Consider the following 21,640-nt stretch of genomic DNA (forward strand, 5'->3'; position numbering starts at 1 on the left):
GCTAAGGTGGTGCATTAAAAGAAGGGTGTGGTGCATTAAAATCAGCATTCGGTGCATTAAAATCATGTGTGGTATATGTTGGGTGTAGATTTGATTTAGTTAATTTAATATAATTATTTAAAATATATAAATATATTTAAATTATTCATTAAACCGTTACCGTCCTTAAACTAAGCAAAATATCATCCCATCAACATCATCTTATGCAAATAAAACATTTTTAATATAATAGAATATGTGCACAGATATTTAAAAAAAAAAAATGTTCCTCTTTATTTCCTTTTAAACCATTGGCTGGGTGACCTGTTAGAGAACTCTTGGGGTTTGGGAAACTCTGATCTGAAATTTGTGAAGAGGTCCTTAAATGTATCATTATCTACTTAATGAAGCCCCTGAAAAGAAGGCTTACTGGAGAGTGAAATGTTACTTTAAAGAAATGTAAAAAAAATTATTTTTTTTTATAACAGAAACTGAGGGTTTCAAAATTGACACTATGGGAACCTATCACGGTATGACGCTGAAGTCGGTGACGGTAAGTTCATATGTTATGCATCCTGTTTGTTTTTGATATAACTGTACCATAGATGCAATCTGCAATATTTTGAGGAGGAAACAAATTGGTTAATATACCAATTCATTGGAAAGATAATTTCTGGGTTTAGCAAAATCATTGTTTTGTAGATGGGTAAATCTATGTGTCAACTGTTCCACCATATGAGTGATTACATCTGGCCATGGTTTAACAAATCACGGTTACTATAGTTATAGGAATAACATTTATTCCTATAAAGAAAATCTTCAAACAAGTCCAGAAACTCGAAAGCATGTAGAGGGATGGGCATCGTTGGTCCTGGGTTGTTTAGCTCCAACCCTCATTAATAAAACTCACCTGCCTGTAGCCTTCGTATTCCTGAAGACATTTATTTGCTTGTTCAGGTTTGTTTGATTAGAGTTGGAGCTTAACTGCACGACAGCGGCTGACATTTCCCATCCCAGATCTACATGCTAATAAGTTTCTGGTTTCTGGCCTTATTTTAAGTTTTTCCTTATAGGAAGGAATGAACTATAGTAACAGGGATTTGTTAAACCATGGCCCATTTGTATGATACATGGCAACTGTATTTACAATAGGTTGTTTTGTGTGTCAGCTGAAACTGCAACTTGGTCCATAGTACTTTAACAAACATTTCAGAATTGACAGTAAAGTTTGTTGGTCATTGCTTTACATTTACGTGTGCTGTAAAAGCAGTTGAAGGAGTTGAAAATCAAGTGGTGTTTTTTTTTTTTTTTTTTTTTTTTTTTTTTTAAACCATTACTCATGTTAAACTTCTGCGAATGACAAATATTGTTCGGCCTCAAGGCCCAGATGTACTCTCAAGCAAAGGTGTTTTTCTTTTCTTTTTTTTGTTTGTTTTTTTGTTTTGTTTTTTTTGCTTTGGGGTAGGGATGTGACGGTGAGAATTTTCCCACCGGTTAATCGACATGTGACAACACCGGTAATACGGTGTTTTTTTGTTTGTTTGTTTTTTAACCGCTTATGGGGCCTTTCACATATCTCGTCAAAAAACCACACGCTTTTCCTTTTTTTCAAAGCGCTTGTGCTCCCGTGGCATCTGTCATTGCTATGCAACCATGAACTGCGCTCTCCACGACGAGGAATGTTTTTGACACCGACTGCCGTAGCAAGCCTACTTTGGGGTTAACAGAAGTTCTATCGACCTGAATATACGGTTGTCAAATATTCCAATGCCACCCATGCCGCTGGGAGTAGGTGTTTAGATGAATATGTAAATAATATGCAATGTGCTGCACGCTTCTAACATGACAAACTCGACAACAAAAATAACAGTTAGGGCTGGGTGATGAAGCAATAACGATAATTATCACAATATAATTTTTCGATACAATAACAAAAGTTTGTAAAATGTTTGATATAATGTTTATGCACTTAAAGTGGAAAGAAACTGCACTACTCGTTTGAACCGTGCCACACGGACCATTTATTTGCTCTGCTCAAACAGCAGCTTGAGCTTACTAGAGCAGATGTTTACTCGCTGATCGTCTTGATCAAGCGACCACTAAACAGTGGTGAGATCCAGTAAAAAGCGCTTGAATTCAGTGAAAAATTTGAATGTCTCTGTGATTTTTAAACTAGTTTAAACCAGATAAACAGCACTGACATTCTCAACAGCACTGACAAACATGAGAAACATTGTGCCGTGAACAATCTAGTTTGAAGGCTTTTCAATCTACAAATCACCATCATTTACCATGGATTTACTGTAGTAACACTAACTGGCCGCCTACATTGTACAGCGGCCCACTGGGAAAACTCCCGGTGCTCCAGATGGCTAGTCCACCCCTGAACTGCACCATGGTATTATGGCAGAAATGTGGTATTCATATAATTTTTTTTTTTTAATATTATTAATGTAGACATGTATTAATGGAATATAATTACAGTAGTTTTTGTTAAGCTAGCATTTGTATTTTATACTAAATAATGTATTTGGGCTACTGTTTTTCATAAATACCATAAAAACCATAGTTAAATTTTACCATGGTAGTGAGGTGCTATATGGTTATGACCTAAATATATGATACTATGGATGACCAGTGGTTAATTTGAATAAAAGTAGAGCCCTAACTCAAACAGTCACAGTATTTAAATTTTCCCGTAATGAACATAAATATACCTCTGCATCCCAACTCAAGCTACTGCTACTGTCAACTCAAGCTACTGCCAAATGTGCATTACTAAGACAAAACCCATAATATTAATAATATTGCAGTCAAAGTCAGGCAACACAAACTATCACCTGTTAGAACATGCAGAAACTAAGAAATTAATTTTTTTAATTTAAGATATTTCTTTTAAGGAAAAAGACTGAAAAGGATTTTTCTCATGTTAACTCATGCATATTTTGATGTAGAAAATATTTTATCATTATAAATGTTTTTATAAACAAGTTTTTGTCATGTTCTGACAAATGTTTTATTAATGTTCGGGAGGAGTGCGTTCAGATAATCTACCCAATCAGCGTGAGAGGACGCTTTTATATAGAGCCAACTTACCTTTGTTCCACAACAGTTTTTCCAGCATCCTTCCTCCACCCCAACTCCTCACTCTCGATTACTTCTATCCCAGTCAGGGATAAGGGAGGGAGTGCTTTGAGTTCAGGCCAAATTCTGATCTCGCAGCGCTCTTCTCGGATAGGACGCCAAAATGTGCATATTTTATACTATATCTGATTCTATGCAAGTGTGAACTCCTGAATAAAGTATATTTTAAAACCACAATTAACTCTGGTTTCTACATATTTTACAAAAATCTACCTTTAAACCTGAAAGAAATAAAGATTTTACATTTATCGTGATAATTATCGATATCGACTGATATGAGAAATTTTATCGTGATAATTTTTTGACTGGACTGGATCAGAGACTGCAGATTCTGCTTGACCTAAAAAGTCTTGCATCCATTTAAAAAGCTTTATGACCTGAGGTGTACTAAAACATGAATAAATAAGATTAGTTTGGAAACTTGGGCTTATGTTGCTTGTCCACAGTCTGGCAACCCGCATAAGCTTAGAGCAGGGCTGAACAACTCTGGCCCTAGAGATCAACTTTCCTGCAGAGTTTCCAATATTTTGCATTTGGTCTGCAATACCCTAATTTTATCCCCTTGCAGCCAATATTACAAATTGCACCTTTAAGTATTAAACAGTGAAAAACAAGGGTCAGTTCTTCAATTTCAGAAATCAGAATTTCAGTTATAACTATTTTCTACTATAAAGCAGTGTGTTCACATTTTACTGTCTGACCTTGACGGACTGAGTGAAGAAATAAACCTGAAAAGATTTCCATGTCAAAGAAGGTGAAGCCCCAGAGCACACCTGTCTATTACAAAATCATCTTGGACCAGTGCCAGTTTAAAGGTATTTAACAGCCAATGAAAGTTTGCGCTATTGCGAGCCTCTGGAATGAACACCATACAAACTTCGTTATGGTCAGATTTAGTTTAAAATGTCACACTTAGTTGTTAAATTTCGCTGGACATATATTGGGGGCTGTAAGGCTGGGATACACCAAGCTGACCCCAAGTTCCACACCTTCGGCTCTAGTTGGATGGCGTCTGGTTTTTTGGCCAGACGCCGATTCAACATGCTGAATCGGCATCTGGCCATCGTTGAGAGCGAGCTCTGATTAGCTTTTCAGCTTAGCAAACGAGTCAATGCACGAGAATAAAAGCGAAAGTGATGAAAACGTGCAAAAAAGTTGAGACTGTACAGACAGAAGGCTGTTATAATTTTGTCATCTTACATGAGCATTCGAATGCGCAAATTTTTTTTTTTTTTTTTTTTTTTTTTTTATAAATAACATGAGCCGACTGGAAAGAAGAAAGTGATCAGTGTTATTAATATTCAGAATGGTAAGCAAGCGCTGCTTTGTTTGCGGTTTGTATATCTGCAGTCTTAGTTTCGGTTTTCCTTTTTGGATGATAAAAATAGACTATTGATACCTGCTGATATAGACTGATATTTACTTGCATGCAGATGCAGAACGCACATGCTAGTTGACAGTTGCCTTTAGTCCTTTTGGTTCAAGCACAGCTCTTTGGCTGAGATGCAGCCGACGAGAGGCGATAACACAGTCAGCTTTCGTCGCAGCTAGTTTTTTGATGTCGACTTTGTATGTCCTGGGCTTTAAATATCCCCCATATTTTATTTTTTTATTTATTTATTTTTTTTACTTGATATAAAATGCCACCAAACTTTTTACCAAGGTTTTTTAAAATCTTTGTCCCTTTTCCTGCATTTATCAAGTTAGATTTTAGTTTAGTTTGAACATTGAAGTTTTCATTGAAGGTAGCTGTTTCAGGAGATGGAAGAGGTCTCTCTTTACTGTACTGACCATAACATGAATGTCAAGATTTTACTGTCCGGTGATAAATGCTACAATTGTTGTGCCTTTGTGGATTGATAAGATAAAAAGGTGACCCCCTTTATTTTTATTGTTAGAAAATTTTATTGTTTTTCTGCTTATTTACAATCCTATAAAAATAAAATTGATCTTAAATGCAGCTGCATATTTATACACATTTAATCATTCAGATTTGTGAAGATAACCTATCATTAATATTACATAAATGGAAAAACTGATAAGGTAAAGTTGTCCAGAGCCCTCATGTGCTCTAATCTGTTATGTCAAAAAATTCCAAAAAAAAAAAAAAAAAAAAAAAAACCACAAAAAAGCATGACTAAATCATTTACCCTTTCGTCTTGCTATTGCAGGGATTGTATTTGTTTCTCTGCAGGTGTTGCCAGTACTGGATCAGCTCATTGGGGTGAAACCCATGGGAAGTGATCAGATTGCTGTACTTACAGCTGGAGTAGGACACTCGCCAGTGATTAAACAGCTGTTCATTTGGCGGTGGCACTGGCTCTATCTTCAGTTTAGCTAGACAGATACCTACATAAACATCTTCTAAATGCAGCCTGGGTATGCTAAGAGACACCATATATATCCTCTGGGCCATGTCACCTGAGAAGACGTACCCAGTTCCTGAACAAAAGGTGGGGTATTGACTACCAGGGTACACTTCTGGGGGCATATACCATTTACTCTCTTTGTTTCGGTTTGGGGAGTAGTCTGTCATGAGATGTCCTGTGAAATACTTTTGTGTTAGTTGCCCCTTTGGCTTGAGGATTTTCTGTATGAGGTATTCAGGGTTGACAAACATGTCAGTATCTGTCTTCATGACATATGTGGCCTCGGGACAATACTTTGTGATCCAGTACATCCCCATCAGCGTCTTGAGAGTAAGGTTGTTGTATCCATCCCTGTAATCTTGCTGGATGATGTCACGATGCTGTCGACTTTCATCCACTATTGTGTGCTGTAGTTTGCTGCCCTTTCTTTGGGTTTCGTTATTTACACCCATGAAGAACAGACGGATGAAACCCAAGTCTCCTGCCATACTTTCGTTGCCCCACGTTTTTCTGATGGCATCCCTGGCGTCGGTTCTCTTGGGCTCAACTGCAATCAAAATCACTAAGAAAGGAGCTCGCAGCAGACATGCATTCGGCTCATTAAGGATGTACTCGTAAGGCTCAACTTTAAGTGTCCTTGCCGCTCTCATCTCTTCACTCGAACTGATGTTCAAAGCATCCAAAGTTGAGATTACATTTTCATTTGATGTTAGAGGGGTAGGGGTTGCTTCTAGCTCTCTCAACCTGTTTGGATTCGTCATGGTGAAGTTGGAGAAGGTTTTAATGGTTTGAAACCACTGAGTAGCAGATATCTCCTGGGTGATTTGAGAGGGTCGCTGCTGGCCCTGAGTAATGAGGCCTCCTACAAACACAAGTAGAATGAGGAAAAGGGCAACTTTGTAGTATCTGTTCTTCCATCGCATGATTTGTCAAGCCTCTAAATGTATACAGATCTGGTCCCTATATGCGGAAACCTGCAATTAAGAAAGTTGAAGATATTTATTTACTTAATGTTACTACACGAAAGTTGCAATATATTTTGTGTATTATGGGTTTAACTATGGCATTTTTTTTAAGCAGAGCTCAGTGGGCTATACTCTCGGAATCACGTAATCCAGTCATAAAAATGGAATTTGCTGTATAATGTGGAATGTTATGAAATTTGGCAAAATTGATTGATTAATCAAAAGTAGGTCTATACACTTACTCAAATTGTGATATGGGTTGGTGTCTATGCATATTAAACAACAAAAACAAAAAAACTATTTAAATATGAAGTCTGTGTGAATGAATGGTGCGGTTTTGTCAACTAAACATACTGGAGCATGCAAAATGCTTGTGTTTTCAGGGTCTGCAATCTTGCTATTTGAGGACATGGACGCACAATTAAGTTTGGTTTTTCTTAAGGAAAAAAAATCTCTCCCAAATAATGTTACAAACTATACAGGGAACCCTCTCATTTGGTACACTACAATATTAGAGGTTACAATTAAGAACAGAGGTATTATATTCAGCTGCTGTTTATTTTCAAATATAATAATTACACTCAAATAAAAACTGAAATGTTTGTTAAAAAAACAAAAACAGAAAAACTTAGTATCACATAAGGTAGTTTTCATAAGCACTTGTTGTCTTCATGGCAAATTTACACAAACATAATTAACAGTAAATAAGCTCCTCTTTAGTGTGTTAAATATAGATAGCTAAGAAACTGTGAACATTGGAAAGCATTCCTGAGGTAAATGTGACATTGTTCACAAGCTGTTTTATTGACGTCTTTTCGCGGTTGAAACCCAAATAAAGTGATTCAATGAGACATGATACATTCCGGTAAGTTGTACTAGATCTTTCAACATACCTTTGCTGTTCATGCATGTTTTTCAAGATATAATTTGCATTGAAGAGGAAGAAAAGACTCGCGCTCCGAGCTGCCGACTGAACTGAGGCATTATCGGCGATCTGTCACTTCACATTTAAGAGCGTCAAAACGGCATTTATTGTTTGAATTTCATGATAAAATAGACAGAATTTGAGAACTTTTATTCTTATCAGAAGTATCAAAGCACAAAGCTTTTTGTGATTATTGGATGGGAGGCGCCACAAATTATATTTTTAATGTAGAAAAAAAAACAAACAAAACAATACTGATTGTTGGCCGATTCATCGGTGCATCTCTATATATAATATAATATAATTTAATTAGAGATGCACCGATGTATTGGCTAACAATTGGTATCGGCCGATAAAAGCTGCTATTATCACTATCGGCCATCGGCCGATTGTTTAAAAACTGCCGATGGTCAGGGCCGATTATATCCTGTCAATCAAAAGGGTGCGGAAAGACGTGTTCAGACTGCAACTCATACGGTGTGTGAAAAATCTCTCTTGTGTTGAATTTTAACGCATTAACAGTTGAAAAATAGTGACGTTAAAGCAGGCTCTTTTTGACCCTATGAATCACCCGTAGTTCAAGCCAGGGTTGCCAGGTCTGCGTTTTTTTTCCTACATCAAATATTGTTTGTATCGCCTCCCATCCAATAATTGCAAAAAGATTTGTGCTTTATTACTTCTGATAAGAATTAAAGTTTCAGTTTTCAAATTCTGTCCATTTTATCATGAAATTCAAACAATAAATGCCGTTATGACGCTTTTAAATGTGACGTGTCAGATCGCTGTAATGCCTCAGTTCAGGTGGCAGCTCGGAGCGCGAGTCTTCTGGGTAATTTGGCGCAACCCAAGTCTTTATTCACTTATGGAAATTATGTTGCCAGGAAATTCAGGAAATTCTCCTTTTCTATTTTAAGTCAGTTTTTTGTTTTATTTATTTTTTTTATTTAACTCTGAGCTATATTATATTATATTGTATTATATTATATGCCTGCTGTATCGCACTAATTTAAAGATGGTGAAAACACATGTATATCAAATGCTGAAATGAAATATGTACTAAATTAGAAGTAATCTGAAAATTAATTATATGAAAATATGATTTTAAACTTGATTAAAAAAAAAAATTCTTTATCTATGACTGTGGAACTTAAAGGTATTTTGGTAAATGAAGAATGTTGGTAACCAAGAAGTTTTGGAGACAAAGTAAATTACAGAATAAATTACAATTTTAAATTTTCGGGTGCATTCTCTTTAATACCAGCTGTAAATAAGGCAACATGTAGCTGAAGTTTTTATTTATATTCCTTTCTCTCCTAATTCTAGATCTAGTGTACACTGCAGCCTTTCTGTTGTCACTAGCTAATTGTGAGAACACACATCAGAGACTGAATGCTTTTTTTCCCCATGTTTAGCCAGAAACCAGATTTTTAAAAAAACGCGTGCACACACACACACAGATGTCATCACGGCATCTTAGTTTGACTTACTATTTAAACAGGTTTTCCAGGTCACACATTTAATCCAGGTCAGCACAACGTCAGGTAGACCAGCGTCAGAAGATATTTGGTTTGATTGATCTAGCAGTCCCGTACCTTTTTATAGCTTCCGTCTTACCAATCTCATCCTCCTCCTATTGTTTGCCACTCCTTTGCTTCTCATCTCTTAATTTTCAGCTTGTATTCCTGTAGATTTTACAGATGATTTTTGATTTAGTAGCCCAGAGATTGGCCGTGCCTTTAGGTTTTCACACATTCATAATTTCCATTTGTAAAACCGCTAACTGCCTCTCTCTTGTCGAGCGCTGACTAAGGCATGATGGGATGCAGAGTGGATGAAGGCACTTCAGTTTTTCTCATGTTGCTAGGCAAGGCGTCCACCCCCTATTCTTTGCAGATTTAGTACCTTTTTCCTGTACAGCGATGATGCTGTGTGCGGCTTTCTTCTTTTGTGCTGTGCTGCGCTGCTATGCTATTCTGATCGTTAGGAGAAAAGAAGCTGGGGGAAGGGAGGTGCAAAAGCACAGCTCTGCTGGCTTCAAGCGCACACCCTTTTCCTCCATATGATCAAGTGAGCACCCTCCCTTCTGGTTGTGGTTAGTGTTTATAAACTAGTTTATATGCAACATTTTAGTACTTTGTCTTTACCTTTTTATTGTTGTAGGAATGTGTGCTTTACATTGACACAATCTTCAGATTTGCATAATTAATTTCAAACATCACTTAATCTAATCAATCTAAGGTCTGACAGACTGTTGGGATAATGCAGTGGTTCACAAACTTTTTCTGCTGGGCCCCCCTTTTGTAGAAAAAATATTTCCCCGCCTCCCCCTTTTTAACGTCTTCTATGCTCACCGAGGCTGAATTTATTAAAAATACAGTAAACACAGTAATGCTATGAAATTTCAATGTAAAATATATATTGGAATGTTTTAACATATAACGCATTCCTGTGATCAAAGCTGAATTTTCAGCATCAGTGTCACATGATCCTTCAGTGCTGGAGTATATACATGGAACCAGTTTGGTAATTGCCTCCGGCCGATGCAAAATTGCTGTAACGCCAGTTTGGACAGCGGCGGCTTGGAGCTGGAGGCATAAAATTGCGTCTTAGACTTTTTCCGTGTAGGCGCAAGAGAATCTTACTTGCCCTTGCCAAGTAGCCTGATTAAAACGCCAATACCAAAAAAATAACTAGGCAATCACTGAAATGCGAGAATGACATTGATTTTATTACATTTGGTGTAAGTGGCGATCGATAGTGGATAATAATTGGTTATATTTTATTTATCCTTTATTTATCCAGGAAAATCCCATTGAGATATCATAATCTCTTCTTCCAGGGAGACCTGGAAGAAGAATAATGTTTAATAATTATAATGTATAATATACTGTAGGGGTGTGCACGAATATTCAATCTGTAATTATTATTCAAAAAATAAATACTATTCAAATTTTACTATGTTGCTTTGCTGGCCGTAAATGTAGTGAATCCATGATAAATCCCAAGCACTTAAACTAGCAGTTATAATCAATTTCACTGGGTGACGCTGTGGAGCGTGTTTAACAAGTTTATTGTATTTTATAGCATGTCGTCGTCGCCTGCCTCCAGAAGTTTGGAATTACTTAGATGAAAAAGATCTTACAAAATGGAATTACTTTTGATCAGATGAATTAATGAAACTGAGTAATCATAATATCACTACCACAATGAGAAATCACATGAAATCCAAACACCAGTCGAATGAGGAAAGACAGCTGTCCAACACTGCATTCACCAAAACACCCAAGTTTTTGTCCAGTGCTGAGATTTACACACTCAAATCCTCTCGTTATAATTTAACTTTTAACAAAAAAGTATAGATATTATGTAGGCTAAATAAGATATTCATTGTACAGTCAGCTTAATCGATTAGCAGAACTTGAATTAAGTCTTGATTAACTTGAATTAATTCGTGATGAATTAAGATGAGCGACAGCTTAGTGATTATAAAAGGCAGAAATACTTTCTGAGAGGTAAGACTTGAACCACTGGAGTGCGGTTCCTGAGAACTCTTACAAACTAAGATAGTTATACTGATAGTTATACAAATTAAGGTCAGTGGGATCTTTCAATTTGCTCCACTTTTTCTGCCGCCCTGAGTTTAGAAAGATGCTGGCGGAGAACATAAAAAATCCATGGTACGGAGGGGTGGCGTGGGCTAGCCTGGATGAAAGGGGGCAAAAGTTGTCTAAAGCTGTTAGAGTGGAGCAAAGAGCATCAGTAACACTGTTCGTATCTAGTGATAAGAACTGATTAGGGGGAGGAAGTGAGGATGATACCATACAGGATAGGAGGAAGGGTGAGCATAGGTTACACTGAAAGGTGACCTGTGGAGAAGTGTGCGTTGTTTCAGGAGCCGGGTTGAGGTTAAGAGTGAGGAGGACGTGATCTGAGGTGTTCAGTGGAGTAACCAGCGTATGATCAGTGGAGCAGTAGCGTGTGTAAATAAGGTCCACTTGGTTACCTGATTTGTGAGTAGCCGTAGTAGACACTCATTTGAGGTCAAATGAATCAAGCAGAGTGTGGAAATCAGCAGCCTTGAAGTTGTTCAAGTCTCCAAGTACTTCTAGAAGAGAACAATCCTCAGGAACGGATGAGCGTAACACATCCAACTCCTCCAAGAAAGGTGGCAGGGTCCTCTGGTCTGATCCAGGTCTCAGTCAGGACCTTGAGGTTGAGACATGAATGACAAGACATGAATGATAGAAGTAATGTGCTTGTTTTTTTTTTTTTTTTTTTTTTTTTTTAAACAAATTAACTAAATTATAAAGAACACCAGGGGCCGGTTGCACCAGCTGGACGTAAAAAAGTTGGGTGTAAGCTCTACACTGGACTTAGTTACGTCCAGCTTTCCGGTAAATATTTACACCTGTTGCACCATCTAAAACTACGACTAGGCGCAGGTACGCTTAGCGTAGACTATGCGCGTACATGCTGGCATGTTCTACAGCACTGTTAGTTGAGACGCCGTTCGCGTTACTGTGGTTACAAATTTGAATTTATTGGCTCCAATGAATAGATGAAAAATGACTGATGAGCCGAAAAAAAGAAAATTAAATTACTCGGATTGTGAAACAAGAAAAATTATTGAGCTAACGTTATTCAGTAAGTATATGCAACCTGCTGAAACGAAACCTTAAAATAAATTCTCTGTCACCATATATATCTAGCATCTAGGATTGGTGCGGTCTCTCATTACTCTTTCACACCGGAAAGCCCACTGATCATGTAGCCTGTATACCAGATGCGCCATCATCTCAACGTTTTTTTTATTTATCTTTATTTTCACCATGGAAACAAGTCAAGACTTCTCACTTTACACCTACATTTGACTAGGCGTAAGATTTAGTCTCAGACGTGCGCTACGCCCATATGGTGCAATAGGTATTAATTCTACGCAGGACTTAAAACGTATTTTACGTTAAGCTTAGACTTATGACCGGGTGTACGTCCAGCTGGTGCAACCGGCCCCAGGTTTGTTGTGATTACTTGTAGGGCTGTGCAATTTCGCCTAAAAATTTGTGCTTGTATATCAATGACTAAATTATTAGTAGTAGTAGTAGTGCAAGTATAGAATTATTGCAAAAATTATTGTAATAGCACCATTTCATTAGTAAAAATAAAAGTACAGCATTTACAGGGTTAGTTCACCCAAAAATGAAAATGTCATTTAGTACTCACCCTCATGTCGTTCTACACCTGTAAGACCTTCATTCATCTTCGGAACACAAATTAAGATATTTTTTATTAAATCCGATGGCTCAGTGAGGCCTGTATTCACAGCAATGACATTTCCTCTCTCAAGATCCATAATTGTACTAGAAACACATTTAAAACAGTTCATGCGAGTTCAGTAGTTCTACCTTAATATTATAGAACAACGAGAATATTTTTCTGCGCCAAAAAAAAACAAAATGACTTTTCAACAATACAGTGATGGGCCAATTTCAAAACACTGCTTCGGAGCTTTGCGAAACGAATCAGTGACTTGGAGCGCCAAAGTCACGTGACTTCAGCAGTTTAGCCGTTTGATAGGAGATCCGAGTCACTGATTTGATTCATAAAGCTCCGAAGCAGTGCTTTGAAATCGGCCCATCACTATTTTGTTAAAGTCGTTACTTTGGTTTTTTTTTTTTTTTTGGTGCACAAAAAGTATTCTCATCGCTTTATAATATTAAGGTAGAACTACTGAACTCGCATGAACTGTTTTAAATGTTTTTAGTACCTTTTATGGATCTTGATAGAGGAAATGTCATTGCTTTGAATACAGGCCTCACTGAGCCATCGGATTTAATCAAAATATCTTAATTTTTGTTCTGAAGATGAATGAAGGTCTTACAGGTGTGGAGCGACATTAGGGTGAGTAATAAATGACATTATTTTCATTTTTGTGTGAACTAACCCTTTAAGAATAAATGTAATTAAAATAATTTCTTTACAGAAAACTTTTATTTTATGGGAAAACTACAGTGTGCCATGTTAACATGCAGGTAGAGAGAAGTATTATTTTTACTATTTTTACCCAAAATAGGTTGGTGTGGGCATTGAGCATTATAAACATGTTATGTCTGTTTCATTCACACTGAAAGCCAGAGGGCGCCTCATGCAGAAAGTCCAAATATGCCTCACAGAAGTAATAAAACTCATCAAATACACTTCAGGAAATCCCTAATATAGACATAGGCATCCAGCTATCATTGTAGCTGAATAAAAAGAAAATAAAAATGCTTTGACTTATTAAACATGAAGACGATAAACACACGACTGCGACAATATATGGTTTATCTATTTTGTTCAAGCCATTTTGGGTATTTTCTTAAGAATTAAATATATTTATAATGCAATACTAATCGACATATTATTTTGTAGTATTCTATACTGTAATTAATGCTATGTCTGCCTCATTTTATGATAAGAAGCTACTTCAGGTCCCAAATGGCAGTTATTTTAAACACTCAACTGACGTTAAGTGAGTTTGGAGTAAAAACATGCTATGTTTGGCGCGTTTCGGTTTTCAAATGCACATCGTAAGTGACTCAAACTCACAGCTCTTGCAAAGATGGAGCAGCATTTACTGAACAGATCGAGCCGCTCTGCTCACACTGCTGCTCCTCACTATGAAACATTATTGTTTAGCACATTATAAACATATACATTTGAGCAGATATTCATGAATGCACTAAACACTGGTCTAAACATTCTAACATTCATCATATTAGTGTAGAAACTCATATTAGTTTTATATTGTACTGTTTTATATTACAGAGCACAAAAACATCCTTGTGTCATATGATATCTAGATTTCTTTAAACATATAGTATTGAAATACCTGCCTATATATTTCAACAAGTTTCAGTCAATTTCACACATTTTAGTCTGCAATAGTTCAACTAGTAAAATGTGTACAAGTTTATGTAAGCAACACGTTAACTAATAATGTAAGTGAGAACAAAAGACTTGCTTGTCAGAAAAGATATCTCCACGTTGCATTCTTCTTCTGAGGTAAATACAAGGCTTATTCCTCACAGCGCGTCTTCCAAACTCGATGAAAAGCAGAGGAATCACATTACAGAATATGAGCTCAAACAGGAAAGGCTGCACCTCTTGTTAGTTTCACATGGATTACACAAACAATATTTATAATATTTTTAATACAACTTCATTTAAAAGTAGACACGTAAAGCTTTCTAAAGACATTTCGGTAACACTTTACAATAAAGTTCATTAGTTAACATTAGTTAACTACATTAGTTAACATGAACTAATAATGAACTGCACTTCTACAGCATTTGTTCATCTTTGTTAATGTTAATTTCAACATTTACTAATACATTATTAAAATCTTGTTAACATTAGTTAATGCACTGTGAAGTAACATGAACAAACAATGAACAACTTTATTTTTTTTTAATGAAGATTAGTCCATACAGTAACACATGTATTGCTCATGGTTAGTTCATGTTAGTTAATATATTAACTAATTAACAGAAGAGACAGAAATGATTCCGGGAAGCTATACATAAAATGTGCATCTTTTGGGTCAAACTGATGAAAAAAGATTCTCAAGGACTTTAGATTAATTTAAATTAATCTAACTTACCATTGCGTTCATGTGCATTTTCTCTCTTTTTTTTCCTCTTTGTGTGTGTGTGTGTGTGTGTGTGTGTGTGTGTAGGAAGGAGCATCTGCTAGAAAGGCCCAAACACCAGCCATGCAGCCTGTTCCCAGACCAGGTATGGAAGAACTCCTTTAAGATTAAAGAAATATTTTGCATAATCTTTGACCATTTTTGTAATGCATTGAATAGTGGCTGAGTTTTTGAAGCTCCAAAAAGTGCATCCATCATAAAAGTAATCCATAATACTCCAGTGGTTTAATAAATGCCTTCTGAAGCAAAGCAATGGGTTTTTGTAATAAAAATATCCATATTTAAAACTTTATAAACTATAATTACTGGCTTTTGGCAACGACCGTAAGTATGTTCATTTTCATTTTTGGGGGAACTATTCCTTTTACTAAAAATCTAGAAAAAAATCATCCATCTAATCACCCGAGTAAAGCAATTCACTGAAAGATTCCAGAGATTAGGTACTTGCAGTCTGATATGTGAGGTGTGTTAAAGGATCAATTCACTCTTTTAAATTTGAGATGACAACACAAAGCACAAATTTTCACACACAATCATTTTAGATGCACATCTGAAATGTTGAACCTGATACTGTTTATCTAATGTTACAAATGTTCATAGTTGTAGCATGTGCATAAATTATTTCACATTTTCTGGCCAGAAATAAAAATTTGTCCATATTTGTTTTTTTACTTTAGTCTCTCAAGCCAGACCCCCTCCCAACCAAAAGAAAGGTATGTGTTTAACAACGTGGATGATGAAAGGAAATGTACTATTTTGAACAAACCATGTTTTAATAATTTAGTCTTTATCAAATTGTTTTTACACCTGTATGTGATTAATTTTTTTTTTTTTTTTTTATAGTAAATTGTTCTTTTTAAAAACTTGAATTTCTTTGCTGAGAGCTAGTTTGTTTAACAAAAAATTCAGTTGGTGGATTTGTTTATCCCAGGTTCTAGAACTCCCATTATCATCATTCCTGCTGCCACAACATCTTTAATCACAATGCTCAACGCCAAGGATCTCTTACAGGACCTCAAGTAAGTGCTGATTAGATGCTTGATTCATAGGAAAGTTAAGTTAATCTACATTAAGAAGTTAAATTAGGGCTGTTGAATTTAAATCATTTTTAACAAAAAACAAACGTCCCTCATTCTTGTTGGAGTATTACAAATGTTTTCAATCAAAATGGACATGAAACTATTCTTAAAAAAAAACATGAAGTGACAGATCCCACTGGCAATGAAAGATTAACCAGGTCAAACCAGTCAAAACACCAGGGTGCATATGAAAAAAGGCCAGCGGTTCATCTGATCCAGCTGACTTTGTTGGCAGTATGTTTACTCATGCAAAATACTAGCCTAACTAACAAGTTAAAAAAAAAAAAAAAAAGTTCACTCCGGCTTACTGAAGACAAGTAAACAGCCAGAGATAAAAACTACAATAGAACAAAGACACAGATCAAATATGCATACCTGGAAAACTTCAAGCACTAGAAATAAGAAATACTACATAAATTGTATCCACCTTATTCCTGACTAGCCTACTGCGTTTTGAATTATGGGTTCCACTTCCGGTTTGGGGTACTTCCATTTAAAAATGAATCGTTTCAAATCATAAGGTTGCCCTACAAATAAAGCTTATCCGTCAGTTTGACTGAATGAGCTGTCAATTTTTCGTTCATGTTTTATTTTCAGACATCATGAGAATAACGTAAGGCTTGGTATTTTAACATAACATGTTATAACAAGAATATCTATGGCAAGAGCTCTTTTCAGTCGTTGCTTTCTATCCTCGTGATTTTCTTTTGTCCCTTTGCATACCGCTTTAAAAGTATGAAAAAGGACAACATATACTGCACATTTGTGGTCTGTTCTCCCGATATAATTTACGACATATGCCATTAATAATTCACTGGAATGCATGAAGAATCTCTCGTTTTTCTCCTCAAAGCCTCACGTCTCTTTCGAGGTTTGTTTTCACAGGTAAATACAATTTATTATCTGTAAAAATGATGGAAATCACTTTGAAATAGTATCACGCAATGCTGAAGTTCATGAACATTTTTTATTAAGGCAACGTATATTACAAAATATATATGTCACTATAGTTATATTTAACCCATCCTTTATTGCTGTGGAAAGAATAGTTTTTTCATGGCCTGTTGAAAGTACCTTGTTGATACTTTTACACTTTTAAATGTCCTTTTAATGTACGTTGGTTGAAGGGTGAGTAGAATAATGTCATCTCATTGTACCCAATTTAAAAATAAAACGTATTGCGTTCATAGAGCGAGGCTTTCACTGACTTTACAGCTTAACGGAAGTTACACCCATAATTCGCGCAAAGCTTCATGGGGCGTAGGAATAAGGTGGATAAAGTAAACAAATGTTCAAAAAAAAAAAAAAAACTGCGTAGTCTTCACTGTGTAAATTAAAAATACTTTTATTCTTAGTTACAAAATTACAAGAGTGTCCATCTACAAACACTAGAAAGGTTAGTTCACCCAAAAATTAAAATTCTGTCATTACTCGCCCTCATATCGTTCCAAATCTGTAAGACTTCCGTTCATCTTCGGAATGCAAATGAGGATCTTACTGATGAAATCTGAGAGCTTTCTGTCCCTCCATAGACACAACTGAAACTTGGACGCTTCAAAAAGTTCATGAGATCATGGTAAAAATTACAATAAGGTTCATTAGTTAACTACATTAGTTAACATGAACTAATAATGAACTGCACTTCTACAGCGTTTATTCAGTTTTGTTAATGTTAATTTCAACATTTATTAATACATTATTAAAATCAATAGTTGTATTTGTTAACATTAGTTAATGCACTGTGAAGTAACATGAACAAACTTAACTAATGAACCTTATTGTAAAGTGCTACCATGTTATCGTAAAACTAATCCATTTGAATGTGAAAAACATTTTGATGTATAAGCAATCAATTTGTTTGAAGTATGAGGTAAAGTTTAATTGCAAAATTGTCTAAAGCTCATTATAATCGCATTATAAGGGTGCATGTAAACGTAGTAATTTTCGCAAATAGCAGTCAATCATGCCTTGCCAGTGACTGTTGCGGTCGACCAGATAATCTAAGAAAACCACTGAAGTTAAACGTGTAGTTGCAAATGTAAATGGGTAAAATGTATTTTATATCACTGTTGGAATTGTTTTACTTGACAGATTTGTCACATCAGATGATAAGAAGAAACAGGGCATCCAGAGGGACAACGAGGTTCTTCTGCAGAGACGTAAAGATCAGGTTCAGCCAGGCGGTGCCACGCTCAGTGTCACTGTACCCTACAGAGTGATCGATCAGCCGCTCAAATTGGCCCCACAGGACTGGTGAGCCTGTCTTTCACAATATCTAGAAGCAGTGCTTTTAATTTTAGGAGCACCATATGTTAAATCAACAGGATTTAACTGGGTTCATTTTTGGACATTGTTGATAATAGATCCTTTCCTAAACATGAATACTGATGCACCAAATGAATTTTTACAGAAATGCAGAAATTCAAGTTTTCATTTAGCCCCCCCCAAAAAAAAAAGATTCAATAATTGATTTAATCAAATTTAATACACTCAATATACACTCTATTAAATATTAAGTTGTATACAAACAATTTAGGCCAGAAAAGGCAGTCTAATTTATTTAAATCTAAACATTAAAACGGTAGCTGTAATAAATTGTTTTAATCTATTTAAACAAATCTCATGAAATCAGACATCACTAACAGGTTAAGTAAAAAATAATGTAATAGTGCATATATTTAGCAAAATGCTCCTAGTTATTTTTTCTAGCTAACTATCGAGCTAGGGTCATTGAATGGCTTTCCTGAGGTTAAAGTCTTTACGTGACACTGTTTACAAGCTGTTGTATTGATTTCTTTTTCACGGTTGAGACACTAATTGAGAGATTACATGAGACGTGATACATTTCAGTAAGTTGTACTGTTTCTTCAAAAATACCTTCTGATTTTCTTGTAGGTTTATTTGTTGCTGTAACTAGCAGTAAAGAGGAAGAGATGATCGGTTCACATTCGCTCAATTTCACGCCACAGTAAAATGTCAAATGACATTTGTTAAAATTTCATAATAAAATCTTAACAAGTGATTAATACCAAAATTCCTGTTCATATCAAAAGTAGTGAAATATAAAGCTTATTGTAATTTATTGGATGGGAGGCACAGATTGTTTGAAGTTTTGTTCATGCCTCATCTGAAAATAGCTAGGGATGTGTGAGACTATTCATCTAGTCAATTAAACGAAACTGCTGCTTCTAGTCGACTTGGAAATATTAGTTGTTTACTTCAGCAGTAGTTCCTATAGTTGCTATATTAAGATCCTAACAATTAACATCCTATCATGTGTACAGATACTTTTCATACACAAGAAGCGCATTCAAACCCGGACATGCGAGTGGTTACCTTAACGTGCTTAACTTATGTGGACTAACTTTTATTTGAGGGAATTTGTTTATAATAGACTATTAGGTTTGAACTTATTGGTCTTGCACTGCTTATTGATTCAGTTGATTTGAATAAATGTCTATAATCATAAAGCAAGGCAAGCACATTGCAAGTATCTGACCTGTTTTTAGCGGCACTCAGTATGGGATTTGACTGTTCATAGACTAAGTAATCTATTTCAAATGGACTGCATTTGGGGGGTGGGGGGTTGGGTTAGACTAGTCGTCTAGTCGGATGCAAAATTTATTTCCATTTAAATGTTAATGAAATTATTTGTTGCGCACATCCCTAAAAGTAGCATAGACTAAAAGATTGATATCAGGATTTAAGAATCGATTTGAGACTGTTGTTTGTTCACAGGGATCGTGTAGTGGCTGTCTTCGTCCAGGGTCCTGCCTGGCAGTTTAAGGGTTGGCCATGGCTTCTGCCTGATGGATCTCCTGTGGATATATTTGCCAAAAGTGAGTTTGGACTGGGGAAACACAACACATTATTTATAATCAGGGTTCACATGCTTATTTGAAAGTACTTGAATTTCACACACATGGTCTCAAGGACTGGAAAGTCTGTGAAAACAAACATAGGTCCTTGAAAGTGCTTGAATTGAACAAGAACAACATTTGGTTAGAGTAGCATGGTGCTGTTACAAAATTGGCCTTTATGCTCTGCCAAAGCTAAATGACAAAGCACTACTTGTTGGGGGAAAGAGAGAAACCTGAAAAAATCTAGCGCGAGTGGATGGATCGTGATCACATGCAGGCAGGCCTGCATGATGAACGTGTCAGAAGCGTGGAGCTATTTAACTAGCTCGATAATGATGCTTGGCTCAGTATTGAGCTACTTAAAAAGTGGTTAATCAAAATTCCAACAAATAATGCAGTAAAAAGTGTGCATAAAGTAGTTAATAAGCGCAGCTCTGCTTTGTTTACAGAGGTAACTGGGGAAACCAGTATATTTCTGCTTTTCCTTGAGTGCCATCTACTGCCAGAGATTGAATTTGCATTTTCATTCACCGCATCTGCTGGTTTTGTTCAGACCAATGCAACTATCAAACCATATTTTTACACAGCGTACACGTGGTTTTGTAAATGTTAACCAGTGGATTGATAAACAATTTGTAGAATAATAATGTCTATATAATTATCTAATCGTATTTTAAATTTATATACGCCTATGTAATCATTTCGACTCGCATCTTTTCTTAAAAAGTGGTTTAAAAGCTGAAATGCAGGTTTTTTATAAATATTTAATTTGTAATTTTATAAAACTTATTTTTGTTAATTTTATTTGTGCTGGTCTTAAAAAATGGTTTAAATATAATTTTTAAAAACCCTGCAGATACCGTGTACAGGCGATTTAAGAAATGTTTCTGAATATTTAATGCCTAACAATGCCATGCATTAAAATCTATGTATATAACGTTCTAATTTTCTCTCTAATGTTTTAATCAAGACACTAATCATTAATCATTCATAAAAAAAAGAACTTAAACCAGCATGAAATGTTAATATTACTGCAATAATGATAGACCCAGGGACAGTATGTCTTTGATACTGTCCAGATTGGCAGTAACAAATCCACCTTTATTGTCTTTATTGTGCTTGATGTAAAATAAAAGGTGCTTTAAATCATCCTTGAATCTGGTGTTCATGAAAGAGCAATTCCTGTACAATACACCACATTGGTTATGTACTAGAGAGTGTTTTATGTCATGCTATTGTTTTAGTCCGAGCCTTTCACCTTAAGTACGATGAGGCACGGATGGACCCAAATGTACAGAAGTGGGATGTGACCGTGCTGGAGCTGAGCCACCACAAACGACACTTGGACCGGCCTGTCTTCCTCCGCTTCTGGGAAACGCTGGACAGGTCAGGATTACATCAATATGTCCATCAATTGATGTCCTTTCACCTACCTTTAAAAATGAAACATCATCGATGTTCAGCAGTTGAGCTGCTTAATATTTGTGGAAACCGTGATAAAGATTTATAACTTTTGAACAGTAGTGTAAATCATTGCATTACTTTAAAAGTTAATTTTTTATATATTTTATTTGTTTCTCTGACCTACAGTCCACATCAATTTATAATTTTTTTTTTTTTTTCAATTGAGTT

The 21,640-nt window shown here is 35.8% G+C and overlaps 2 protein-coding genes across 3 annotated transcripts in view; one reads left to right on the forward strand and one right to left on the reverse strand.

The window, feature by feature from the left end:
* Positions 1 to 21,640, forward strand: part of cdc73 (cell division cycle 73, Paf1/RNA polymerase II complex component, homolog (S. cerevisiae)) — a 34,219-nt gene that overhangs the window by 11,360 nt on the left and 1,219 nt on the right. The window contains exons 10-16 of the mRNA XM_051860544.1: positions 468 to 532; positions 15,097 to 15,154; positions 15,747 to 15,782; positions 16,001 to 16,088; positions 18,240 to 18,401; positions 19,887 to 19,987; positions 21,253 to 21,394. Of these exons, the coding sequence (XP_051716504.1) occupies positions 468 to 532; positions 15,097 to 15,154; positions 15,747 to 15,782; positions 16,001 to 16,088; positions 18,240 to 18,401; positions 19,887 to 19,987; positions 21,253 to 21,394 (652 nt within the window). The remainder of the gene's footprint in view (positions 1 to 467; positions 533 to 15,096; positions 15,155 to 15,746; positions 15,783 to 16,000; positions 16,089 to 18,239; positions 18,402 to 19,886; positions 19,988 to 21,252; positions 21,395 to 21,640) is intronic.
* Positions 1,506 to 12,609, reverse strand: LOC127494562 (beta-1,3-galactosyltransferase 2). Of its 2 annotated transcripts, none has more exons than XM_051860557.1 (2): positions 8,870 to 12,609; positions 1,506 to 6,466 (listed from the first exon to the last, which is right to left on the reverse strand). In XM_051860557.1, exon 2 carries the CDS (start codon positions 6,413 to 6,415, stop codon positions 5,270 to 5,272), a length of 1,146 nt encoding a protein of 381 aa, XP_051716517.1. In that variant the 5' UTR covers positions 6,416 to 6,466; positions 8,870 to 12,609; the 3' UTR covers positions 1,506 to 5,269. The 2 variants fall into 2 exon arrangements, with proteins under 2 accessions (XP_051716517.1, XP_051716523.1); XM_051860563.1 differs by having other exon boundaries at positions 1,506 to 6,354; positions 8,870 to 12,608.

Source organism: Ctenopharyngodon idella, chromosome 2 (genome assembly GCF_019924925.1).
Source record: "Ctenopharyngodon idella isolate HZGC_01 chromosome 2, HZGC01, whole genome shotgun sequence".
Lineage (NCBI taxonomy): Eukaryota > Metazoa > Chordata > Actinopteri > Cypriniformes > Xenocyprididae > Ctenopharyngodon > Ctenopharyngodon idella.

Bases quoted from the DNA above. Each gene is read 5' to 3' on its own strand.
- LOC127494562 (XM_051860557.1), bottom strand. From the start codon at position 6,415: ATGCGATGGAAGAACAGATACTACAAAGTTGCCCTTTTCCTCATTCTA.